The sequence below is a fragment of the Brienomyrus brachyistius genome, chromosome 10 (assembly GCF_023856365.1).
Source record: "Brienomyrus brachyistius isolate T26 chromosome 10, BBRACH_0.4, whole genome shotgun sequence".
Taxonomy (NCBI): Eukaryota; Metazoa; Chordata; class Actinopteri; order Osteoglossiformes; family Mormyridae; genus Brienomyrus; species Brienomyrus brachyistius.
In genome coordinates, this window is record NC_064542.1 from 13,883,140 (window position 1) to 13,909,875 (window position 26,736).

The 26,736-nt window shown below is 44.5% G+C and overlaps 1 protein-coding gene across 2 annotated transcripts; it reads left to right on the forward strand.

The window, feature by feature from the left end:
- Positions 1 to 258: 258 nt before the first annotated feature.
- LOC125751001 (mastermind-like domain-containing protein 1) lies at positions 259 to 25,783 on the forward strand. Of its 2 annotated transcripts, XM_049029418.1 has the most exons (6): positions 264 to 351; positions 528 to 638; positions 13,946 to 15,076; positions 21,865 to 21,981; positions 22,131 to 22,203; positions 23,343 to 25,783. In XM_049029418.1, exons 2-6 carry the CDS (start codon positions 591 to 593, stop codon positions 24,299 to 24,301), a joined length of 2,328 nt encoding a protein of 775 aa, XP_048885375.1. In that variant the 5' UTR covers positions 264 to 351; positions 528 to 590; the 3' UTR covers positions 24,302 to 25,783. The 2 variants fall into 2 exon arrangements, with proteins under 2 accessions (XP_048885374.1, XP_048885375.1); XM_049029417.1 differs by having other exon boundaries at positions 259 to 638.
- The last annotated feature ends 953 nt before the right edge of the window (positions 25,784 to 26,736 follow it).

A 26,736-nucleotide genomic window follows, 5' to 3' on the forward strand; every position in this document is an offset into this window, starting at 1 on the left:
GCCAAAACTCGCAATGGTCGAGATAACATCCGGAACGATTTTGTTGACGCGTTTTTGTCGCTGCAGTCCTATGACGCAGTTTATCATTAACCAGGGGACCTGCCGCTCTGGTGTCCTCGGTTTGGCAGCGTTTTCTTTACACATCCACAAGAAGCGGAATGTCCCTTTAAGACTAAGCGGCGTGCAGCGGAACAGCGGCGCCTCCTCCTCCGCGATACTGCTTGGGCTATCGTCCTATAACAGAGGTTACCCCGCCTCCCCAATCAGGAAGCTGGGGAGGGCGAGCATGCAAGTGGCCGCTTTTTGTGGCGATGGATATGGACATTGTATCATCAGACGACCGCAGCAAGTGTGAGGATGAACTAGCCTACTTTTCACCAGAATATCGATATTGGATTGATTTTGTTGACTTTCTTTAATTGCAGGAGCCCGTCAATAATTCAGAACTTAAATTGACAGCCAAAACTTATTAATTGTTCATTTAACCGGGTTTATTTCGGCCCTGTTGCTTTAATTTCTTTGTGCAGCGATTCACATGTCGAAACAAAAGTGGATTTAAAAGCAACCTTGTTGATCAACATTCACGCAACATGCTTCTGGTTTCTCAGCGACTAGACGCACCGCGCATGGAACCACTAGTAAGTTAATGGGTTTGTAATTATCGACAGTGCTGCCTATGATTGCGCATGGGTGGGACTAATTTAAATATTATAATATACACACATCTTAAGTAAATCGTATTACCAGATTCGTGTATAGGTGCGCTGGTCTACATTGAATTAAGTTTTTAATTGGAGAAACCAGGTATCACTTACAAGCTCGTTTGCGGCAAACTTATTGCATAGTAGGGGCACCATGCAATCCCCCCCCCAGTCGGTTGCTGGTTTTCAAAATATAGTTGAAAGATATTTTTATACTTTACTGACACAATGCAAAACCACGTTGCATTTAAAGTTAACAGGAGTATTACAGCGAGAAATGAATCGTAACCCTTCCTCACGCTTTACACCCGATCAGTGAAGTTGCGTTCTGTGAGTCTGTATTTGCAGTAAACTACATTTAATGTATAAGCCATATAGACCTATGCACACTCTGCGTTTCAAGCGGGGGTGTATTTTCAGTAACGAGTGGGTACAGCTTCTGTATTCAAATATACTCCTAGTGTGTCCCATTATGTATAGTCTGTTTCAAAGTCCTGCAAAACGAGCGAATGCTTGTAGGCAAAGTTCTTCATAGCTATGTCAATTCCATGGCGAGAATAGAGCAAGATGAGTTAACAGTTGCTAATGCAGAATCTAAACCGTTTTACAACAACATTTTGGGTCCACTGTCGTCAATCACCGGAACAAAAGACCGGATTAAATAATGTGTCGGCGGTTTATTTAATACTTGCAATAATCATGATATCGATGCTTGTAATCATGCATATGGAAGCGTGATCTAAGTTTTGTGGATTGGTGATAAGAGACCGTGGCTGACACGAGGAAATGAGACCGGATGGTTTGTTTAGGATTAATGCAGGCTGCAAGGATGCGTAATAGGATTAACTAGATGGCAAAGGCCCATTTTCAAGCCCCCGCCTCTAAGAAGGGACTGCACCTAACTCTTAATGAATGGTCTGTTGTACTATTTAGTATGATCATTAAAACGGTCGCAATAAAAATGTCAGAAAGCGTGAATTGTGCCAATAGATACAAGCGATGTGTACGTATTAAAACATGTTGCAGCGATCTGCCTTACCGATCGATTATCAAGACCAATTAGGCAAACAGCGAAATAAGACTGGTCCATCAGGTGTGATATATTGTCTGTACTAGCCCTTTGTTTTGACATGGATTGGCTGTAATACACTGACGGAGCTAACGTTTTCATTCGCGTTGTTTCTATTCTTTTTGGTTTAATACTTTCCCATTGCACCTGGTATCTTGCTAAAAACACCTTGCGTGTTTTGTATCGGATTCGTATGTAAAGACAATTTGCTGCAGCTCAAAGTCTAATTGTGATTAAAGGCACTGCGGCAACAAATAATGTGATCGTGCAGTGTAAAAAAAAAACTGTTTTCCATCATTAGAATTTGAGTATTTTAGTGGAAATATATTGCAGGGTTAAAGTTCTGGAGCTAGTAGCTGACCGCGGAATGCGAGGAATAGATGAAGAATGTAGCCATGTGATGAATTTGCTTCAGGAATGCTACCGTTCTTAAGCTTGCACAATGACAAGCTCAACTTTGTCCTAATGCATCGTGCTAAAGACACACGAGAAACGCCAGTTTTATCACATGCAAGACTGCAGATGTGGTGTCGGCACACATATTTAACAATTACCAATCGAGCGATAAGTTGCTGCCAACTTTCATTCATCAGTTTTTAGATAAGCGCAAGTGATCGAGTACAGCTTTACCGCGAAAACAAGCTATTGAACTTGCCAATAGTCATTCGTCTTGTCGCGTTACACTCGATCTGATCTGCACCTAAGGTCTCTATCCTGTGCTTGCTCCCAGTTTTATGAATCGCCAATTTCAATCATCAGCCTTGATTTACAGGAGAGTAGCTAATAGATGATGTAGCTACCAGGGGCTGTATTAGTCGGGAGGAGGTATAGACGCGCAACTTTAATCATCAGAATATGAAGCAGGTGACAGAGTAGAAACATACTCAATAAGATCTTAAACATTTCAACAGGAATATTACTGACGCAATCGCAAATTGTTTAGATGTTTCATTTATATTCGATGTGTAGCCTGGGTTTGAGGTTTCTTTCTTGGTAGAGCACTCTCAGTACATCTATTCACACAAGATTGGCGGTTAATTTCCCTTGAACTCCAACGATGTTTGTCTAAATTGGTTGCTGGCCAAATTTGTCATAAGGCTTTGAAGTCTGCGTTAAAAGAATACTCAACAGAAGGAATGCGCGATTGCTTCAGATCTCCTATTCAATGTGCCAGTGTTTCAGTCGCGGTAACATGAGCATCTGCGGGCTTTGTCGGGGTTGGATTCCACCTCAAAGTTTAACAAAAAAAAGCGAAGAAGGGGCTACTTTGATCTAAGAGACAATCTTAAGTTATGAGATCATTTAGATTTACAAATTTGGCTAAACAGGACATGGCTCCCGCCTTGGCCATTTCGAAGCATGCATTTCAGCTTTTCCAATAAACTGCTTAGACGTTTGTATTTTGATCGTAGTAAGCTGATGTGAAACTCTCACTTTTCTGACTGAGATTGAGCTTGATGGGGGGGGGGGGGATAAAATGTGGGGCTTTTTCACTGACGAAACATATGGTGTATAGCTCAGAGGGAGAGATTGCAGGGTGGGGTATGGAGACTGTGATGGAGGGACAGAAGAGGAGGGTGGGGTGGCCTTGAACGTGTTTGTGAGGCCAGCTGTTCGCTGAAGCGGTGAGAAATGGGAAATGCTGCGCCCAGATGGGCAGTGCCAGTCTGACAGATCAAGCCGTCCACAGTAGTTGCAGCTCCCATGGATTTTCATTCATCTACTCAGTCAACGGGTCGGTAGTTTGAACAAGAAGTTAACAGGACGCTACTCCCGCCACAACCTACAAGGCGTGGCGTAGAACTTTCGTTTATCTCTGTTAAACTGGAATTGCCAAAGTAGATTAGTAGTCCAGGATTTCACCAGAAGAGCAGCGTTAGCAAGTACTTCTCACTTCCTGTTTGTTCTCAATACCACAACTGATCAAGCTTTGAATGACGGCGGTGGTCACACTCATGGTTACACAGGGAAACATTTCTTAGTGACTCAAAATGGGCAAATACTAGTAAATTTTCACTCTCACACCGTCATAATTGAAGGAAGTTGTTCTCAAAATTCCGGACACAGACATAAAAACACACGCACTTGGAGAAATCCGAAAGCCTTTGGTGGAGTCGAAGTGGTTTGAAAGGTACGCAGATAAAATGAGCAGATGCTTAGCCTCGTGAATAATTTGGTATCTTGTTTGGCTGTTGTAAGAGAAGAGGCAGGGTACTCCATGTTATGTTTAATTCAGGTGTATGTGATTGGCGTTAATCTGGGGTGGATGGAGAGCATTTCCTTTATTTCCTCACCAGGTTTTTGGAGCTGGCTTATCTTATTTTTGTAATTGTATTTTCAGGGCTATTATAAGAAGTTAAAGAGACCTTTTCAAATTTAATTTGCTAACGGGGTGACTGCCTGTGCAGGGTTGAGTTTGCAAGTGAATATTAAAAAAACAAAAACAAGCCAGCATCGGGAAATGGTATCCCTGCCCAGGGATCATAACAAAGAGGAGCAGGCACCAAGTTCCTCTCTGGATCTTCCCTTCTGCTTCTGATGCCAAAGCTACTTACTGCTGGCTAAATTCTGTCTAGGTTTTTTTTCATTCTTTTGTTATTTAACTGCCTGTGTCTTTTGTGCTTGCTGAGGCCTGATGTGGTCCATCTTTATTGCCTTTTCTTCACCTTGGAAAATATAACCTTGCTAACAGATATATCCCATCATTGTCCTGTTTGTTGTACACAAGTAGTAATTATGTCATTTATCATTCAGTTAAACCATTTGCATTTCTTATGAATTTTGAAAACATTTGAACATTGTCATGTTTGACCGTGGGTGGTGGTGTGGCTCGGCAGGCTCTGTGCCTGTGTCCAGAAGGTTGCCAGTTCGAGCCCCGGCAGTCCCAGCTCTAGTGGTACTGATTCTGCGCTGTGACCCCCAACCTTGCTCTCACCTGCATGTGCTTCTCATGGAGAGCAACATGGGGTAGGTGAAGAGAAACACTCCAGTGTATTTGTACATATACTTGTGCAAATGGAAAAGAAAGGATCATTTCACTTCACAGAAACACATCCACATAAGAGGAGAGATTATTAAAGTTACAAAATCTACAATGTAATTGGTTTGACAAACAATTTTGATTGGTAAATAATGTTAGCAACACATTTCTAGAAAGAAGAATAGTAACTTTTGCCTTCCATTTTTTTGGAACATGGTGTCTCCTTCCTTGCAAAAGTCATAGCTAGGATGGTCATGTGAGAGGAGGCTGTCGTGTGGAGTATCTGACCACCATGCACCGTCTCACTGGTCCAACACAGAGGCCTTCAATGGAAGAACTTTCAGTGTAGTATGCATGACACTAGAACTCCTGGTTTGCATGTGTTCAAGTCTGTGTTGGGTTTTACCGTCGACCCTTGAAGTTTCAAGCATGTCTGTTCATTAATCTGGTAGAGCCCACTGTGCTTACTGGCTTCAGGCCTAGTTTTCTCCATGGTGTGTTCTGAAGCAGATTTCAAAAACTAGGCCTTAGCCCAGGCCTTGATTGATTGTAGAAGCAGTTTGTTGTAAACCATAGTTTTACACAAGGTTGAAATGGCAACTCGGCCACATAGTCCAGGTTTAAGATGACTGTGTTTCTTTGCTATTTATGATGACATTAGTCCCTCATTGATAAGATGACCCTGGTTTTATTCTGAATTAACCTTGCATAGCTTCTATTGTCAACTGGCGAGTGAACATGGCACTGTAAGTAGACTAGGATCCTCTAAACTGTAAGCTGTACCCTGCTTTAGGGCCTGCTATCCATAACAGTGGAGGGATTCTGAACTTCTCATTCATTTCATATATCACCCCACTTTAGTCTCTCTGATCCATTTTGCATATATACTTGAATAAACCAAAATCAGATTGCTTGCACACACATACACCCTAGTTGGAGACAAGAATGTTGTGGAACTTTTCATCTAAATAGACAGGATGCAATGACTCCAAGTTCATTCAGATTCATTGCCGTTATGCATATGTAATTCTTTCTGGAGGGGAATAATCTTCAGTTCAGCAGCACGAGGGCTGCCTCTCTGACCTGCTCTTGTCCCACGTTTTAAAGGAATGATGGAACAGTTATGCTGTAGCATTGAATTCTCGTATCATGGGCCAAAACCCGTCTCCTTTAGATCCCATCTGCTGGTCATGTTCTGTAGACCCCTCTGCTGGTGGGGTGTGCTACCTTTTTTCTTCTACCATGCACTGAAAATACACTGTGGGGAGATTCTGTAACATCTACACATCGCCTGGGGTGACTTTGAGTGCAGGAGGCCTGTTGGGCTAAATTTACCAGTTTTATATTTAAAGCTTTGAGAACATCCAGTGATCACCCACCCCCATCCAGTACACCTCTGCCAGCAGCTCCATGCTGGGAGTGTGGCTGTCTTGTCAGCTCTTTGGACACCCAAGGGACGCTGTAGCTCATTGAACAGTAACTAGGTTGCAAGCCTACCAGAGGTGAACTACAAACTTCAGGTGGTCAGATGCACAAGCACATATACTGACACAGAATGTCATACTACTGCATTCTTGCTATTTCTCTCCATCATTTGTGCTGACGGCGCCGCCAAAGCCTCCCTCAGCGTGCACAGGTCACTCAGTCGTTCGCAGTTGTCATAGTATCTTCTGGCAACAGAGTTTGAATGTGAAACTTTTTTTTTTCGAAGGCAATGCACTGCTGTTTAAATTATTCATTGGTAGAGATCTGACAAAGAACATTTTTGTGCTTTTAAACATCCATTTGCAGGCGCATATCTCTAGATTAATAAATGAATTGCATGAAAGGCTAGCAAGGAAATGCACATCATAAATGTTTTAGCGAAAGTTATGTCTCTTCTCTTTACTGATGGACAGATTGTGGCTATAAGCAAATTAATAATCCATTGTTGTCTTGTCACAACTCCCTTAGCTGAATCTCCCAGAAAGCTTACTGCAGCCACAAAATGAATCCTGAAATGTAATCCTCCTTTTCCTATTGCAATAAAATTAGATATACAAAAAATTGGCTAAAGGGAAGGGTAGTGTCTGATTTCGTTGTGCTGTTTTGAGAGACCAAACAACCCTGTTTGCTATTCTAGTTTACCAACTCTGTCTCTTGTCACCTTTTAGTGGAGGTAGCAATGGATTGGAGGTAGTGTATGATGTGGACTTAGGAAAAAATGGCTACCCTCTGCCATCTTTCAAGTGTCTCGGCAATCAATGTACCGCTATCGGAGCAGTGGAGCCCAGGGGGGATGTGAACAAATCGGCTTCTCTCAGAATGTCATTCCCACATTATACTCAGTCACAGACTCACTTCACATACTCTTCATCTTCCTCTCAGTAGAAGGGAGGTCATCTTCTCCTATTGGCCAGTCGCCTTGGTAAGTGAAGGACCCCTTTTCCAGTCTAACCTTAATCGTCGCTCATCAGCCACTTTATTAGGTTCACCTACTATAGCCATGCGAGCATGCTGCACCCCCAAACAGCAAATCATCAACGTCGGGGTCAAGAGCGATTTTCATGGAATACTGCATCTAGAGTTTACAGAAGAATGGTGTGTGATAAACTGAAAGTATTTAGTCAATGGTATTTCCTTGGCCAAAAATACCCTGTCAGTGAGAGGTCAGAGGAGAACGGCCAAACTCATCAAAGCCAACTGGGAGGGCACAAGTGCAAGAATAACAGCTGGCGTGAAGATGGGCTTCTCTGAACACAAGTCGTCTACCCTTGAAGTTGTTCTAGAGTTAAAAGTGTGTCGTACCTGGTTCTAGCTATGTGTAACTAACGAAATGGTCACTGAGTATGTTTTGATTCTGGTGATGAGGGGTGCCACTGTGTATGATATAGCGTGGTCAGTGAGGTTGGATGGGGTGAGCTGTGTGTAGATGTTTAAATAAGACAAATTAAGATAATCTGGTAACACTTAAATCAGTCACCATAATTCATATTGCAATGGTTAGTGTAAGCCATTATAATGCATTATGAAGGTATCTATAGTGCATTATAGATGAGAGCTTCATAAGACAGTCATAATGCATAATAAACATGGTTTTAATGTGTTATGCCTTTTTATAAATAGTTGTAGCCATGTTTATAATACTTTATGAATGCATTATAATGCATTATGAAGCATCTAAAATGCATTATAGACGAGTGCTTTAAAGTGTTACCAATAATCTTTTATTGTAATTATACTAAGTACATTGAAATTTTGTATGTCATCTGTCTTATAAGGGCACAGAGAAAGAGGGAGATGAAAGGAAAACAGTACAAAATACAGTGCGAAATGTGTATCTCTTACAAAGCGAGGTTCACACACTGGAAAGTGGGCATCAAAGGAGAGGCAGGAACCATGCAGTGTGACAACTGTAATGATGAGGAGATTCTGTTACGACGAGGTCGCTCTCAGCAGATGTAGGAGGAGCCTCAGCTGGTGTAAGCATAGCTAATATTTAGCAGATGTGGCAAAGCTGATAATCGGTGCTTCATACGAAGTACGTTGCCACCGGTTTTAATTTGTTTTTAGCCGACCAGGGCATACAGAGAATAGGAGCATGTTCTGACAGCTTGGTGTTGTCATGCTTACTACTGGAATGGTTTGTTGCGTGCCTGCTGTTGTTGGCGAAATATTTCGGGGGTGAACGTCGGCGTGCTGGGTTTCTGCGTGCCTTTAAAAAACAGCCCGAGGGGAGGTTGCTGTGATGTGATTCATGTGGTTTGGTGACCCTGCTCTCACGCAAACTCGTGCCTCCACACAGGCCCACTTCTCTCACTGACTAGTAAAGCGGTGTGTAATTGTGAGACTGATTCAATTAAACTAGTATGTAATTTTCCCTGCTGAACCGAGCGAATTTACTACAAGCAGGCTTCACTTCTGCCAGCTGTCCTTTAGTATGAAAAAAGAGGGGACAGTTGGAAGAGCAGATCTGTATGTGTAAAACTTCTAGATACACTTAATTATGATTAGTCAGCTATTTAATTCAGTCGATCTCAGTCTCAGAGTAGAGTTTGTGGGACTTTTATGGCTGTCTGAGATGTGTGGTTATAGGGCAAATAGTCATATAGGGAAATGTCTCACTCAGGTATCATAAGCCTCAGGTGAGCAAAAATGTTCTGCTCACTGTGAAACAGTAACATTTAAGAAGAAACACCATGATTCACTCAAGTCTGGCAGTTAATCTATTCCATGGATTCTGTGCCAGTGATTTTTTTTAATTTTTTTTTTTGTGCTAGAAATTAACGAGCAATTACATTTATCTTTGGAACTACGAAGTACCAGTACTTCACTGGAAAGTTGCCCTGCAATGACCATTTTGTCTGTGGAACTGGCTGAACACCTGGTAACATCTAAAATTTAAGAAGGAAAAAAAAACTTTCCTTGGATCTTCCCAGTGTAGTAAACTCCTATTCCCTGCGTGCGGAGCCCAGCTGCGGTAAACTCCGCCTTCTCAGTCATGCCGTGCGGAGCCCAGCTGTGATAAACCCCACCCCTTTCGCTCTGGCTTGTGTGTGCACGTGCAGCCTCCTTTTCTGGAAGGCCGACTTGACGGAGAGCCCTTAAAGGTCCAGGTGTCCCCACCCGTACTTGGTCACCGTGCAACTTGAAATAAACGTAATGAGAAGCCGATGTGCGTTTGAGTTGCGAGTGAACGTGAGGTGCTTTCCTGGAAGCTTCTGGACGAAAGCAAGGTCAGAAGTTCCTACCCTAGCCCCCCACATTGGAAGGGAACCTGAGTAGCTTTAATGCAAGGAGGATGTAAGGGTATGCGTGTGCATAAGAGGTAGCAGGTTGGGATGTCATTCTTAGGTTTCAGTTAAAGTTTAAATAGCTTTACTGGCAGGAACCTTATCTCTGCATTCATATTCTAGCTGAAATAATAAAGTGTTAAAAAATTAAATGTCAGTAATGCTTGCTGCCGTCTCAATCTTTCTGGGTAAACGCTCCAAACTCTGCATTTTGATCCCACTTATCCCAATTACATACATAATTCATATTTTTTGATATTCCTTTTTTTAGTATGTGGTTTGGTGCCCCCCCCCTCCCACCAGTGGTTTTGGATCACGCATGTGGAAAGATGTGAAGTTTGATCTTATTGGTACCATAGTCACAGTAATGCCAGAACAAAGAGCTTGTGCACATTAGTCTCATTATATGACACACGCCAGTTGTGTAATTTTCTGGCTGTTGGTCTCCCGCGTGCAGCTGGGGTGTTTTGATGCTGGCCCTGTGGAATCTCAGAGACCAGCCAGGATGCAAAGTGGACTGAGTGTGATCTGGAGGATGGTCGTGTCTGAACTTTTCCACAGCCTGCACATTGCACCCCGTCTGGTCTCACTTAAAGCCAGCCCAAGGCACCTTCGCCATCTTGGCCTGCTGACGTTTTGACTCCGTTAGTGTTGCGTAGCAAGCGAGGGGCCTCTGTGCGTCAGCTCAACTCCCAACGAGCTAAGCGAATCCTGGGACATCTGTCACTGGCTGACTTTCTGAACGTCGTCACTGGTGCTGACGGCAACGACTGGTGGCACTGGTGTGCCTACTGATGGTGTGCTTGGCTAATTGGGAGAACATGCTGCATGTGCAGATAAGAGAGGGCAGCTCTGGGACGTATATCTTACTTAGAGGATCCGTGGGCCTTCCGTAGTGGTGGAGATTCCAGTCATTGCCTATTCATGGTACTTCCTCCATCTCAAACCCCATTCACATCTAATGGTAGATCTAGCTATTCAGCCTGGGAGGAAAAGAAAGCATTTCAAACCTCCTGAGATTAAACTGAATTGAACTGGATATTTGGGTTGAAAGGAAATAAGGAGCCTGGAGGCAATGGGCAGGGTAACTATAATAGAGGTCAGGAGGTCATAGTTCTACGTCATTTGGCAGACACTGAGAGACGGAGGAGGAGAGGGAGGTAGACTGGTTTTTACTGGATTGAAATCGTCAACACACCCTTGTCCTTACGTATTAAAGCATAAATAGGATGATCATAATTGAGATGTTAACAAGCCTGCACGTGTAGGTCTGGCAGTTTTGAATTTCTTTTACTTATGTGGGATGGTTTATATCTAAACACAGCCCTTACAAAGGTGTTTGGACCAATATGCAAGGTGTTAATTTTATTACAAAGTGACATTCAGAAATTGTAACATTCATGGGATTAATAGACTTCTTTTTGTTTGTTTGTTTGTATTTTCCCCCCATTATATACAGGTAGACATCTTACTGAAGCTAGTTTCTTCCTCAAGGACAAGAGCAAGTCTTTGTGACTTTGAGTGTGCCCATGACTACAATGTGGGCGCAAGGCAGGGAATAACCCAGGATGGAGCACAATGGTGCACCCCTGACACTATAATTTTTTTGTATTGCATTGGATTGGTTTTGGTTTAGTTGGGCAGTCGACTGACACCTGGATGAGATGATTATAGTTAAATGACACCACAATCTTGTAAACAGTGTTGGTGAAATACCCATACCCATCTTCACCATCTCAAAACATAGAAATACATGTAGACGCTACTTTTACACTTCTAGGGGCGTGGCCTTGTTTCCGTTTAATTTTGCTTTTATGGTTTTGATATGCGTTTTGAGAAATGTGGGTGTGTGTGGAAGGTTTTGTTTTCTGATGGTTGTGCACACGCGTGTGTGTGTGTGTGTGTGTGTGCGCGCGTGTGTTCTGGAGGTATATCAGCACATACCACGAGTTGCCTCTGGCTTCTCACCATCCCCTTTGTCTCTCGTCTTCCTTCCTCTCTGCGTGTTCACTGGCATTCTTTGAATGCAGTGCTGAGAAATGTGCCTTCCGGCGCCCTGAGCCGAAATGCCGGGTGTGGGATAGAGAGAACGCGACTGCAAAGGGGATCCCCTGATCAAACGGCTCTGACGTGGGCGACGAAATTCGATGAAATTTCACCGGGAACTCCTTTGGGGGGGGGTGGAGAGAAGCCAGGTCCCCCCATAAGCAAAAGCACGGTGTCAGGAAAATTGTCGGTTGCTTCTTGGCAGGAGTGAAATCATTGCAAACTGGCAAGTCTGATACAGAACTGGACATGACTAACGCTGTGCAGGAAATCTGTGGAAAAGGATGGGGGGGGGGGGGGTGTCACACCTTATGTTGGTGTGGCTTTAGGAGGGGGGGGGTCTAACTTCAATATAGCTTTATTTATTTATTTATTTAATTTTCTGGGTTTTGGGGACGATGCATGAAAATGAGAAAAGTGGAAGAGTTTCAAGCTGGTTTCTGTGAATGTGGCCAGCTGAGAGTTTCAGTAATTAAACCTGGACCGGCAGCTGAAAGGAAATGGTAGCGAAGTCGAGTTTACGGGAAAGCGCATTTGAAGAATGGTCACAGTGAAGCGTGTTCCATTTCGGTTCCTCCCACAGTCATGACACCATTCACGATATTGGGGGTTAAATTTACGGATATGGGCCATTGTGCCCATTCCTGGGGGTGTGTGCGGGCACCTGCCCCTTACGCCCAAATGAATGAAAGTGCCCCCCTTCTAGCATCAAAAAGTCATTGCGCATCACTGGGTGTGTGTGTCTTCCATGTGTTGCCCCCCCAGCCACCACAATAACTAGCCTGGATGTGTCTCAGTGCCACAGCTAGACATGAAATGAGGAGATAACTCCACTGACATCCTGTTGCATAACCCTGATTATAAGAGCCCATCTCCCGCCACTTGCAGCCGCTTCTGACTGTGACGTAATGACTGTTCAGTGAAAAACTGAGGGCGTCTCCCCAACGGCGACTCCGCTGTGCGTCTGCATTACTGCTCATTCTCTCATTCCATACGTCCCTCTTCCTGCTTTTTCTTTTATAGATTTCCCCTGTCGATCTTTGGTCTTGTTGATGCAGAGGCTGATTAAGAGAATGTTTCGTCTTGCTAGCCCACGTAGGGTTCTGTCCTTGCTCCTCGCTCCCACCCCCTCCTCTCCTTTCCAAGGTCACTAGGTCATGTCAGTCTTCCTCAGCACCACGGCTCTTGCCTCCATGCGTCTTGCTTCTTTAAAACTCAATCAGTCCTTGCTTTGCATCTCACTTTTTTCATTGTTCGGTAAAGATGGAGAGTAACAGTTGTTGACAAGTGGTCGCTTATATTCTTGTGGGCACTAGGGGGGCCAACCAGCGGAAAGGGAGCCAACGATTATTTCTAGTTTGCATGCGAGCACCAGTCTGTGTACGGGCTTGAGGAGAAAACAACATGGTGGTGACTCTCCGACTCGAGGCAATGAGGCCTGGGATGACATCAGGCTTCTGTTCCTGATGTTCTTCCTGAAAGTCTGCGCGTGTCAGACACACGGATGTGGATGGAGAGCAGAATCTTTGCGCCATTAAATCTCACCTTTGGATTATTCATGTCATCAATAGTTAATTGCGTAAGAAAAGCCTTTTCTCTTGGGTGAACTACAACGGACCGCATAGTACAGACGTTCAGAAGCTCTGAGTATGGGGCATTTACATGACCTTCGCTGACACCTCTGCTCTTCGATTTAATTCCCCAGCCTGGCTTATTTTAAAATCCCCATGACCTGGAATCTCCTGTCCACGTGATTGTTTGTTTGGTACAGAGGGAGACCCAAAATATAACTCCATGTGGATCTCAAGAAGGTGGAAATAACTAAACCGAAAATCCCCTTGGGTGAGGGAGGGGGGTCGGTTTCAGAATGTCCTCCTACACGTCACACTGTGCCTCAGAAAAATGGAGTGGAGTAATGCGATGCTTCGTGTGTGAGTGTATTTCGGTGAATGGACCCAAGGAGAAGACTGAGCCTTGGCCTGACTTCAACTGAACTATGTGCTGAAGCACGGAAATAGCCCCTCACTGAGGGGATTAGTGTTGGATTTAGTGCACTTTCATTGGCCTCGTTCAGCTGCATGGCTGGCTTCTATCAATTAGCAACAGTCACGACTCTGCTTGGTCTACTGTCAGTGCTGTTTCCCCAAAGGGTTTTACACAGTTTGCTAGCACCGGGAGTTTAGCTTCTGCTATACTCTTGACTCTGGTCCTTTTAAATTCATTACTCTTGTCCTCGCTCAAATGGAACTTGAAAAATATTGCGATTCCTTGAATTTTAAATATGAGTGCGGGGAACATAATGGCTGGAGAACATGCATGCATGTAATGTGTCTTGTGAGGTGGTTCTGGTAGTAACAGTCTGTTCCCTTACCTATAGGTGCCAGGCTCTGTAAAGAGGACGCTGGATATGGCTGACGGCCCCTGCAGTCCTGCGGCTCGAGGGGGTGCCAAACGGCCGTGTCTACAGGATGTCACTCTGGCTATGGACCCCAGCTATGAAAACCCCTGCTTACCTGCCGGTCCCAGGGTGAGAGATCGTGGCCGACCCTCACAGGGTGGCAATATGGATTTGTCCTACTCTATGCCAACCAAAGTCGGTCTCGGACTGCCGGTGAACATGACTGTGGGCGAGACGCCTTCGTGCATGCCCCCGCCTTCTGTCGAGCAGGAGCTGCAGGACATCCTGGAGGAGCTAACAAGGAACCCAAACCGCTCCCTTCCTGAACTGGACTTGGAGAAGATCCTGGGGAGCAAAGGGGACGATTTGTTGGGCGACGATGGGGCATTTGTGCACTCCGTGGGTGATGGCACCCCCAAGCGTTCCCCCCAAGGTGCTTCGCCTCTGGAGAGCCCACGCATCCAATCAGCAGGTTTCATCCGGGCTCCTGCTACTAGCTCCCCCCAGTTAACGCCCAGTCAGCCAGGTGCTCTCTTCTCCTTGACCCACCCAGCCAAGCCCCTCTCGCAGCCCCAATCCCCTGCCTGCTCTCCTATGTCATCACCAGCTCACTGCAACCTGCCTAATTCCAGATGGCATGAGGTCCCCCACGCTCAACAACTACAGGCCCCGCCATACCAACCCGACAAGCTGGCCAGCCCTGCCCTAGTCCCGCCCCCATTTAGCCCCCAGAACTCCCAGGCTTCCTTACTGCCAAGCACGGTTCCCTCCTCAGGCCAGCAGCAGTCTGCCACTCATGGCTTTGGCCCCCACTGCAGGGGGGGCAGCCAGCTGTTAAAGGCAGCCATGCGGGTAGGGCAGAGTGTTAGCACTGGGGGTGCCGAGCCGTACTCCTTCAATAACACCACGCCCCTTCGGCACTTTGACCCAGACCCGTCCATTCCTAGACCAGGTCACGTGAGGCCGGGACAGGGCTCCTCTGGTCACTATGGCACCCCAAATCTGCAGCTGCTGCCACCTGCTGGGCTGGCAGTCAACACACCAACTTTGCCTCTGCAGCAAGGACAGAGAAGCCTGGAGCCAGGAGGAGCAGCGCCCTGCATCCGAGGGGTGAGCGCCGCCAGACTGCTGATGAATGATACTAGTGTCTTCAGACAAGAGTCCTCCAATCATTTAGACCAAGCAATCAGCCTTTCTACCATTGTTGTTCCTTGATAGGTTATAATACATCTATTCTTTATAGCTGGTTCCTTGATGTGTGAGTTTGTTCAAATGTTTTGATTTTATAGAAGTGGAGATTGGAGATCCACCACTTTCTTTTTTCTTTTGTTTAAGAAATATCCAATAATGGGAAGCTATTCATTAGCACACGCTTAGAAATGTCCTTTTGTCAGTCCTAATGACATTCTAGGTCATATGTTGACATTTTGTGTTTTCGTTTGTTTTTGTTTTAGTGTTTTTTTCCAAGCCTGAGCTTTTGTTTTGGTTTTGAACTCTGCTGTGGTTTAATCGTACAGGTACTGCCATTTCCTGACCGTGTGGAATTTATTCTTTATAATTTTGGTTCTCTTTTCCAAACACCAATCAGTGCCACTGCTGCTCTTGCAGCTGGGAGGCGGGGGGCACAGCATCCCGCTTTCACTTAACAGCGTCAGAGGCGCTTCTCTGAAAGTGAGGCAAACGGAAGCACGTTGACCGCGGTGTCTGTGCGCAGGATCAGAAGCGGCGAGCACTGGCATGCACACGTGTACACGCACGGGTGGGGACGTTTGTACTGGCATGCTGCCGTGCACGAGGGCAGATGTGCACTTTGCCATGATGTGTGTGCTTGGCGCCCCATCCGTCCTTGCTGCTATTCTGTTTTCTCACCATGGGGATCTCCTAATGTGGAAATGTTGCATTACGTTTGACAAGCTTCAATTCTCCGAATTGAACTCACTCTTCTGAGAAATTCTACATCCACAACCCAACCAAAGACAGATTTTGCATGTGTTTTACGCAGGGGTGTATACAGGGGCGGGGCCACAAGTCTCTCTGGTCCCAGCTGAAAGCTGATTGGCACCCCTAGTGCCCACTCGCCTGCCACTCACTGATTCATAAGATTCATAAGGTTAATAGTAGAGGTGGCCCCTCTGTATGAATTATGATCCCTCTAATGCCCCTCACCTTATCTGTCAGCTGTCTTATGAAAACCCCATTACAATCTGTTAGGTATAAGCACAGAGCTTTTACGACCTTTGCAATTGTCCCTGTCCCACTGTAAACTGTTACATGGGCTTTTTTCTAAGAGATGGATCTGAGCCAGTGGATGTTCTGGAGGAAACCTGACAGGAAGAGGGTTTGCTGGGGAGCCGTTGAGGCGGCAGCTGTGCGTACGGCACGTGTGAGTCACTCCGGCAGGGTATGGAAGTGCGGCTTGTGTTCAGGCCTGGACACGGACCGGTGGTGAATGCAGACCCACATTAGCTCGGCCTCTTGTTGACTTTTTACTACTCTTCCCTTTTTTTCCGAAGGCTGGAAAATGCAGTGAAGCAGAGTGCAAACACACTGCCCCCTTCCCTGCATATTTCCCCGTCCAAATGTGTCTCTGGCCAGAAACCACTGCTGCCACATGAAGTCAGAAATTAAACTTGTTTGCGTTTCTTGTTCTTGTTCTTAACTGAACTGTATTTTCAGATTAGGGAAACAACAAATTGTGTGTGTGTGTGTGTGTGTGTCTTTGTGGATTATGTTTATATTACATTGTGGGAACCAAATGTCCCCCACAATGTGATTAAAAACCTGTCATTTTGACATTGTGGGGGCCATTTTTCAGGTCATCATGTTGTGATTTGTGTTTTCCCTATAGAAATGAATGGAGAGTCCCCGGAAAGATATAATTACAAACCTGTGTGTGTGTGTGTGTTGGAGTGGGGTGTGTTATTCAGCTATTTTAATACTGGCAGCTATTTTGGTACTTAGGAATTAGGGATGAATCCCATAGGAATTGCTCCTGCTCCCCTGAACTATCAATCTAGATTCCAGCCAGTCTGCTGGCACCTCCTCCAGAGAAAGGAGGAGACGCAGCCAGAAGAAAACAGCCCCAGTGTCTCTCCTTCCTGGAGAGAAGGTCAGAGCGAGGGAGGAAACATGCACACACATACGCGCACACACACACACACACACACACACACACACACACACACACACACATATATGCGTTTGTATTTATATCTCTGTGGGGACTCTGGAGGAGGTGCCTGGTAAGAGGAAGGTCTGGGCATCCTTGCTTACACTAATAAGTGGCAGAAAATGGATAGATGGACTCTCCATTTATTTCTATGGGAAAAACACTAATCCCAACAATAACAGCCTTAACCCCTACCCAGCCCTAAGCTTAACCATAAATAACCAAATAATATACAAGACTTTGGCTATTTTACTTTTTGATTCCGTTAATTTTTTATTTATTTATTTATTTATTTATTTATCAAATTGAGTTATCTCATGCAGGGACCAGAAAAATGTCCCCACAAGGTAAAAAGTATCAGGATTTTATTATGCAGCGGGGGCATTAGGTCCCCTCAGTGTGTTATACACAAAACCGCACACACACAGGGTCACACACGCACACACCACTCTAGCTTGGTGTGTTTCCTGTCTTTACAGAGTTTCTTTGCCAAAGCCAGTGTAACAACGTGTCTGAATGAGCAGGTCCCCGAGAGAAGCCAAAGGCCCTATTCTCAGCTCCCGGTCATCGGTGTTGGCTCATATTTGGCCCCGTTACTCTGTCTTCGGGGGCTTGGGGAGAAGGAGAAGCAGTGTGTTTGAAGCACGGCAAAGGCTGGATTTGCCTCAAGGATAAGCTGTCCTGGAGGTCACGTTATAAGCGTTATTTGGCCTATGAGTGGTGAGCCAAGACTCTCCCAAAGCATAAGACATGACTGTCCTGTCTGACCAATCCCTCACTGGCCATTCTTCTTTCCGACTAATCCCTCATTGGCCACTCTTCTTTCCGACTAATCCCTCATTGGCCATTCTTCTTTCTCGACTAATCCCTCATTGGCCACTCTTCTTTCCGACTAATCCCTCATTGGCCACTCTTCTTTCTCGACTAATCCCTCACTGGCCACTCTTCTTTCTGACTAATCCCTCATTGGCCATTCTTCTTTCCGACTAATCCCTCATTGGCCACTCTTCTTTCCGACTAATCCCTCATTGGCCATTCTTCTTTCTCGACTAATCCCTCATTGGCCACTCTTCTTTCCGACTAATCCCTCACTGGCCATTCTTCTTTCCGACTAATCCCTCATTGGCCACTCTTCTTTCCGACTAATCCCTCATTGGCCACTCTTCTTTCCGACTAATCCCTCATTGGCCATTCTTCTTTCTCGACTAATCCCTCATTGGCCACTCTTCTTTCCGACTAATCCCTCACTGGCCATTCTTCTTTCCGACTAATCCCTCATTGGCCACTCTTCTTTCCGACTAATCCCTCATTGGCCATTCTTCTTTCCGACTAATCCCTCATTGGCCACTCTTCTTTCCGACTAATCCCTCATTGGCCATTCTTCTTTCTCGACTAATCCCTCATTGGCCACTCTTCTTTCCGACTAATCCCTCATTGGCCTCTGCTACTTTACTATTAATTCTCGGTTTTGTATTCTGCCCTGCGATCCTGAACAGAATAACCCGTTATAATGGGTGAATTTTGCATTTTGTAATTATTGTCCTGTGTATATCTGGCAAGTAAGAATTTCACAATAAACATCACAGTAATATACCTAGAAATTTGTTTTGATAAATCTTCCATAAGGCCTCATTAATGTTGTGTTTCTGCTACAGGTTATTTCTTAATTCATCTTAATTACTTGTTAACAGATTCTTATTGTTCTTATCAGTGATTTCACAAGGGTGTTAGTTGTTGTACTGTAATTTAGAGTTAGACGTTCATTTTGATCGCTTACCCTGAAGCCATGTCTGGGCTGTAACGAATCTGAAAGCGTAAAATATGGGTAAGCAGCTATCCAACAGACCGCTGGTCCCACAGTGCAAAAATGCATTGTCTTCCCAAATGTATTAATAAATGCAAGTAGGTAACCTAGAAAATCAGTGGGATTATCATCGCGTGGGATTATGACAGGTGTTTGAATGATTAATTGCTGGGTTCTGCCTCCTGTAAGAAAAGACTGGAGAGTAGAATGCAAAATGGCAGCATTTATGAGAACAGATTAACAGTCATTAGACATTCAACCTTAAATGTATTGTTGTTCTTTGGCGTCGGTGGTATTAAAGGTAATTCAGGCAGGATTAGCATGAGTGATACTGCAGGCTTTGCTCCTTACTTAAGCGTGAGCCATCGAGCAGATAGACTGTGGCAGATATTAATGGGATTTCAATTTCCGGGCCTCGCTTGGATTCTTTTCCGCGAGATTAGACCAAGGAAATGGCATTTTCTGCAGAAGAGTGTGGGGTCCGCAAAGTGAAAGGGTCACAAACGGTGGTAGCATGTCACCTTAAGCCCCCTGCCCAACTTAAATTGTATTTTTTAAAATTTTATGCATTCAGAGACCCCTGTAAAAAAATTGACCCCCTAAATCTGCCAGGGCATCCATACCCCTACTGCACCCCTGGGTAAGTGTGACCTAACTGTAGTAAACAGGAAATCCAAAATATTTCATGGTCCAGTAAGAAATCGTCATCACTCCAGTGTTATAGTCTGAGAGAACAGTAATTTTGAGAGATTGTTAGTCAGGAATGCTACTACCTGACATATTTTATGACATATGACAATATTTTAAGCATTGCAGTTTTGACACCCTAAACATAACTTAAAATAATGACTGAAACGGAAGATAGATAGATTTTCAATAGGTTGTGCGTATCATGGTGGGAGAGAATTGTATTTTATTCTCTCCATACTGACAGGTTGCCTTTTCTTATCTCGGCAGCATACGTATATTTATAGTTAATGTCTCTATTATTTTTGGCAGATACCCGTTTAGCTCAATGTCAGCATGCTCTGAATTTATTTTATGAACATATAAAGTTCTTTGAAGTATCAGACCTAGTCACACAGTAACCTTTACAAAATAAGTAGACGATTATCAAGAGGAAGATTAAAATGCACGTTTTTAAGGGCTGTATACCACGATGTCAGTTGTAGTTGTTAAAATCGTAAAAATGTAAAAGGTTTAGTGGTGAAACACGCAAATGCAGGCGACAAAAATCGGGAAATACCACCGGTTTTCACTTTAGTTTCCAGACTCATGCCGCAGCTGTTTTATCAGAACGATCTAAAAATCCAGTAAGTTTTAACGAGGCAATGGAAAGTGAAGCGCAGACAGGGCTCACGAGAGCCCCCTAGCGGGCAATTCAGGAATCGCGTGACATCCTCTTGTGAAAAGGGCGTGAAAAGCGAACAAAGGCTCACATTTACGGGTTATAGCTGCCGGTGCAAACGACGACACAGACGTGATGAGGAAACCGCGCTCTTCCAGACACGCCGCCCAGTTTTTTATATAGGCTTGCCCGGGAATATCATGGTGTGCGAGGATTTCCTTGTGTGTTTGTAGTTTTTTGCATCCAGTGTATATGAAAGCAAGCCCTTGACAGCAGCAGATATAGGGAAAAATCAGCCGAGCTTCATTTCATGCTACTGGTTTAATGTTTTAGAGTTTTAAGCACTGACTCTGGTGTGTGGGCACAATGGGAAAAAAAGAACTTTCTGTGCAATTTTCGGATAAAGAGGAGAGAATTAACTGATATGATAGATCAGTGTTTCCCAACCTGGTCCTCAGAGACCCCCAGGGTCCCCTTGGGCTGGGTTAGGAAACACTGTCTTAAATTACACCTCTACTTCTGTCGAATAAGTAGAGTTTCCAGTGACTGTGTAGCTCGCTTGGCTGGTGTTAGGTTTCAGGTTCTTATTTTAGCACAAACTTTTGCCTCCGACGCTCCCCTGACACCTGACATACCTCCTGTATAGTGTCTCTATAACAAACGCTGATTCACCCGATGATTTTGTCAGACTTATAAGCAGCTGGACAATAGGCCACGTCTTGCGTGCATTTACTTAGCAGACGGCTTCATCCAGAGTGACACGAATGAGGATCGGAGACCCGGGCTGGCCAGGGTCCCTGTAGCAATGGGGATGAAAGGCCTTGCTGAAGAGCCCAACAGTGGTATCTTTGGTAGCAATGGGACTTGAGCCCATAACCTTATGGAGATGGGCGTGGAGCGTGGAACCTGGTGTGCGATTTGTGATATCTGAAAGGTCAGGAAAGAGAGTAGATACATGAACAGTCTGCCACTCTTACACCTGGCAGTACCATCTGCTGATCGGTGTGTTTGGAATCACTAGCTGAGGATTCTATTTTAAGGGAAATTGAACCATAATATAGAACAGAGCTAACTAACTGAATTACACCCAAACAATATGACTTTGGGCAGCAGTTTGCTTGGTGGCCAACATGTACCCTGAAGATGACTAGGAGTAGCAGGAGTGGTGTATGTTTCTGTACTAAATTAAAACCTGAATTTCTCATATTTTAAATAAAAATACATGAGGCTTGATATTGCGACACTGAAATCATTTTTATATGTAAACCAGGAATCCTGGAGCGATAAGCACAGAGGGATACTGGGCCATAATGCGGAGGGAGGATGTTCTGCTTCAGGGCTCCTATTTGAGGGGCCTCTTCTGGGTCTTTGTGCTGACAGTTTGCAGGATGTGTTTTTCATTACTTATCTGGCATCTTGCTCTCATATAATCTTTTAACCTCTTCTGTTTTTCTTTTGCTTTCAACGCGTCAACCATTTTTTTCCTGATGACTTTTTCACATAGACCATTGTTTCCACCATAGTGATTGATGATATGCTTTATTCTTAACATACCTCACCTTTTCATTTTGTCACAGGACCAGAGTACTGGGGGAGGAGCCAGATTCCAAGACCCCACCTCGCTAAGACGACCCATGCATGGAGATGGGTACAGTCTTCTAAAAAGCCAACTGAGGAAGCAGCTCATGCAACAGGTCTGTCTCTCTGTCACACCCCCACCCCGTCTAGCTAAAGACGTTAGATATACTTTGTCCCCTTGTAAATCTCTGCCGGCAGATCTGTAGTAGTGAGTCAGGGTTTGTGATGTGCGGTATCGTGCAACGTGCGTTTTATTGACTTGCAGGAGAAGCAGAGGCACCCTGAGCAGATGAGCGCTGGCCATTTGTCGGACTGCCAACAAGTCGCACCATTTCAAGGTGAGCTCTGCTTGCCAGACAAGGAATGCTTGTAAGGGGACATTTAGACGTTTTTTTATCCACTTTATATCTGTATGCCTGCTACTGGACTTAACGAACAAAAAAAAGTCTAAATCTAAAGCCTGAATTATGCTGCTGCGTTAAGCCTCCACCATGAACAACGCAAGTGACCTACGCCGTCATGAGCATTTGTACTCGGTGCGTTTGTGTCACTCTCCAATTACACCATCAAAACGCAAGGCGATACATGGTTTCGGATGTTGCATTTATTGTCTTCCCACCCTGGGACATACTCAAATGTTGAATCACTCAATTGAAACATAAATAACAAACATATAACAAAGTATCCATTTTTCAAGTCCTGGTTACATTTGCGCTGTTCCAAAATTTCCTGTAGACAAATTCGGAAAAATGTCAAGCCGCTACAAAGTCAATATTAATGCATCTTCTAAAGTTAGCATATAGCTAATCTCTATTAGCATATATACCACTTTTTACTCTTTTTATTCTTTTAAAGCATGAATAATCTAAATGGAGGTAAGGTGAAATCTGTGATGTCATCCTTAGTGTTTTCTAGACCTGTTGCTATGTTGCCTAGGGTGGGTTATTTAATGCTGGATATAAATAGCACTTCAGTTTCCGTCAGAGATATAAGTACACCTGGGACTTTCTTTGCTCCCATAAAAAGATAAAAAACGAATGCTACCAAGCGGACCAGTCACTGTTGTTGTGGGAAGGTGCACATCAAAGTAAACTTTGTCATCTCAGCTAAATACAAGCATACAGAGACGAAATTGCGGAGTTCGGGGTCCACAGTGTAACAAAATATTATGTGTGCAAAAATGAGAGTAAAAATTAAATAGAAAAAAATTTCATTAATTTTTTTTTTTTTTTACATCAGGCTATGGCGTAACGTCCAAGGCTACACAATACTTATGGTGTCGGTTCAATGCAGAAGTATAAATTAGCCTTAAGTGTTAATTAAAGAGAGTTGGGTTAGTATCCTCTGAGTGGGGGAACCTGAGGATCAGAAGCATTAACAAAGAAATGGCGGCATGCACCAGGGGGTGCCTGAATACCATTTTACCCTCCTTTCTTGGGGAAGGAGAAGTTGATACCGTGTCTGCTTCCTCTTCTAGGTGTGAGCCGATCACGAGCTCCGGGCCTTGGCTACCCCATGGAGCCATCTGATCCTCCCGTTGTCTCCCACAATGCAATTCTGCCTGGCCGGATGCTACCCGAGGGTTCTCATGCCCAAACCAATCATTCCATGGCGACCTTTGTTGCTAGCATGGGCACTAAGCAAGCCGCCGGTCACCCCCCCAGAGAATTTGTGACGCCCGTACGACTGGGCCAGGCCGTGATGGGATTGAACACACCACCTCAACAGATCGCCCCGCATTGTCAGACCTCTGGTCGAGCTCAGATCCTGGGGCCCTCCTTCAACGGCAGATCCATGCAGCCCCCCATGCCACAGCAGCAGCTCCCCAGAGCTCCCACGCTCCAGGGAGGCTCTGCCCCCTGCGGAGTGTTAAGCCCACAGCAGCAGCCATGCGTTCGGCCCCTATGGCAGCAACAGGGATGCCCACGCACTGTCTGCAGCAGCCACGTGGATCCTGGGTCACACCAACACTTATACTCAGCAGGAGGCGCTGCTGTGAGCGGGACTCCATTCTCACCGCAATCCCTGCGTCCTGGCATGCCCTCCATCCCACACCAAAATGGGCCCTTTAGCCTCTCCCAGGTGCCCAATAGGCAGGCCAGACACCCTTCCTCTAGTGACCAACATGGCTCGGGGCCGCGGGGCCTTATGTCCCCCATGGGTGCGATGAAGCCATGTCCCTCTCTTGCTTTGGCTCCCATAGGTTGCCCCTCTACCCCTAGCTTGGGCTACAGCAGTGGTAGTTCAGGATGCAAACTTCGTCCTTATGAATTCCCCCATCCCGCAGGGACCTTAGCACAGGGGTCGAATGGCAGATATGGGATGCACAGGGATGAAGCCAACAAAGTGGACTTTATAGATATGCTTGTGGGCTCCAGTGACAACTGGCTGAACAATTTCAACATGATTGACAAATACCTGGAGCAAAATACCTAAATACATCTGATATGTACATTGAATCACTCAATTGAAACTGTTTTTTTTTTTGGGGGGGGGGGGTGAGTTTTGCACCTGAATGAGATCAGAACATGGTGCTCCCACTGCTACATTCTAACTGGACCTGATTGGGAATGGTGGTCACATAGTCCAGTAGCATATGTTCCACCACAGAAGAGTAAGTTATGATGTAACCTCCCAGCTTCTGTCTCGGTTGGTAAAATACAAGCTTTACACAACGGTGTAGCACTGTAAAAAGGTTTTCTGTGTATTTGATGTTAAAGAGACTTCATTATATTACATATCATCCAAATGTATGTCGGGGGGGTTGGATGCCGGGGATGGTGTAACTGGGCTCAGATTGTAGGAGTGCTGTGTGTCCCTGCTTCTCCTTCTTTAAGTGTTCACAGAATTCACTTGGCTTGACTTGGTTTAAGGTTCCCATGATTTCCCCTCAGATACTGGCTGACGTACAGTGCAGGCATAGTTCTGTTAATATGGACGGTGGCTGTCCATCACTGCTGAACCCTTTGTTTTCTTTCCTTAAGAGTTGCACAAGAGGCTTGAACAAAGTACACTTCGTAAGCATTTTTCTAAGGTGTATTCAGATTGAGAGGCAAACATTTACACTTTTTCTCAGCACAGTTTTTGTATATAAAATTAAATAAATCATTGTCATAAACTGTTGAACTATAGCTGATGACGGTTTCTTTAACAGGTAGCGAATCTAATTTAATTTGTTAATATGCTGACAATTTTGTTGTCCAATAATACTGTGTATTAGAATATTTACTTATTTATGTGTTTTACATAATAGCTTCTGTGACTGGAGTCTTACATTTAAGACCCAGCAAAATTAGGGGAGGGGATTTTAATGATCACAATCTTCATGTGAAAATAGCATCATTTCTCTCACCTCATCTGGTCTAGACACAAGTCAAAGATCAAAGTCTTTTGAAAGAAAACAACTTCTGGTAGAGACGGTTCCATAATTCCCATGCTGGTGCCTGTGTCTGATTTGGTGCTTTATGCCAAATATTTCAGTATTTTTTTCTCACATATCTGAACTCAACAAAATCCATTAGCAGAAATGACTTCAAAAAAGATCAAATCGTGATCAGTCTAAATTTGCAAGAAGCAGTTCATCAAGATCAACAAACCATAGATACATAAAATTGAAAGCACCAGTGTTCTGTCAGTCAAAAAACGTTTGTTTTAAAAGGTAAAAACCGGAGCTGAGGGTTACATCCAGACCATCGTCACTGTAACCGTGGGCAGTAGTGCTGTTTTCCCCCAAGGACAACAGATCAGTTGCCTGCCGTGAGTAATGCTGTATCCATAGATGTCTACGCTATATTCACCTTGTTTTTAGCAGTTTAACTATCTCTGATACATAAAGTCAATGACATTTGTCAAATATTTGTAATGCATTTCATTAATCTTCACATTTTTAGATTTTACAAATAAAACTGAATGAAAGAAGGGTTGTTTTCTTGAATATGCAGGTTTTTTGCAACCGTCTCAACATGTAACTTACATTCTTTGCTATTGTGTCGTACTTTACTGAATGATAGTGTTGTTGCCTATTGCTTCAATGGTAGGCCTTGGGTGACTTATCAATGTACCTGCAGCTAATAGCTTTGTTACACTGTACTTTGAAGGGTTAATTTCTGGGAGCTTCTACAAACATATTTATTTAATCTATGAACGACAAATGTAAAAGATAATTGTCATTCCAAAGATGTATTACAACCCATCTTGCAGGCCTCTCTTGGCTCACTGACCTTGGAAGGGAGTCTCATGTGCTGACTTCACCATCTGTTTCTCCTCAATTTGACGTCAAAGGCTGTGGACGCACAGATGCATGCAGGCGCACACACACGGCTTCTTGAGGAGGTGAAAGCGAGCAGTGAATGCTGCCAGGCTTGACAGAATGCTGACACTAAAGATGCAAAAATATGTTTGGCAAACAGTCAGGAGGGTGTTAATTTTATAAATCTTGTATGTATGCTTGTTGGTGAGCTTGCTTACCATGTAGCGCCTAGGCATGGCTGTTTAATTTACATTTTCTGCTTTGTGATCAAAGAGCGCAAGTCCGAGGATTCCAGACAGATCATATTTTATGCCTCTGATGGCGTTACGCTGCCGTGGGATCGCCAGTCATCGCCAAGCACACTACACAATCCTAACAACCCTAAATAATAAAGACGTGCCAGTGATTAAATGTTAAACCATAAAATAAATACAAAGACTGAAATATGCATTGGCAAACTACAGCAATGACTGGTGAGAAGGGCTCTGGGAATAGCAGCAAAATAATTTTGCAAGACTGTGATGAATATAATTAGCTTGACTTTCAGTAGGAAACGTGATTGATGCTTCAGTGTAACGAAAATGGCACAGAAAGTGTTTCCGGGGTTCGGTCAATTAAAACA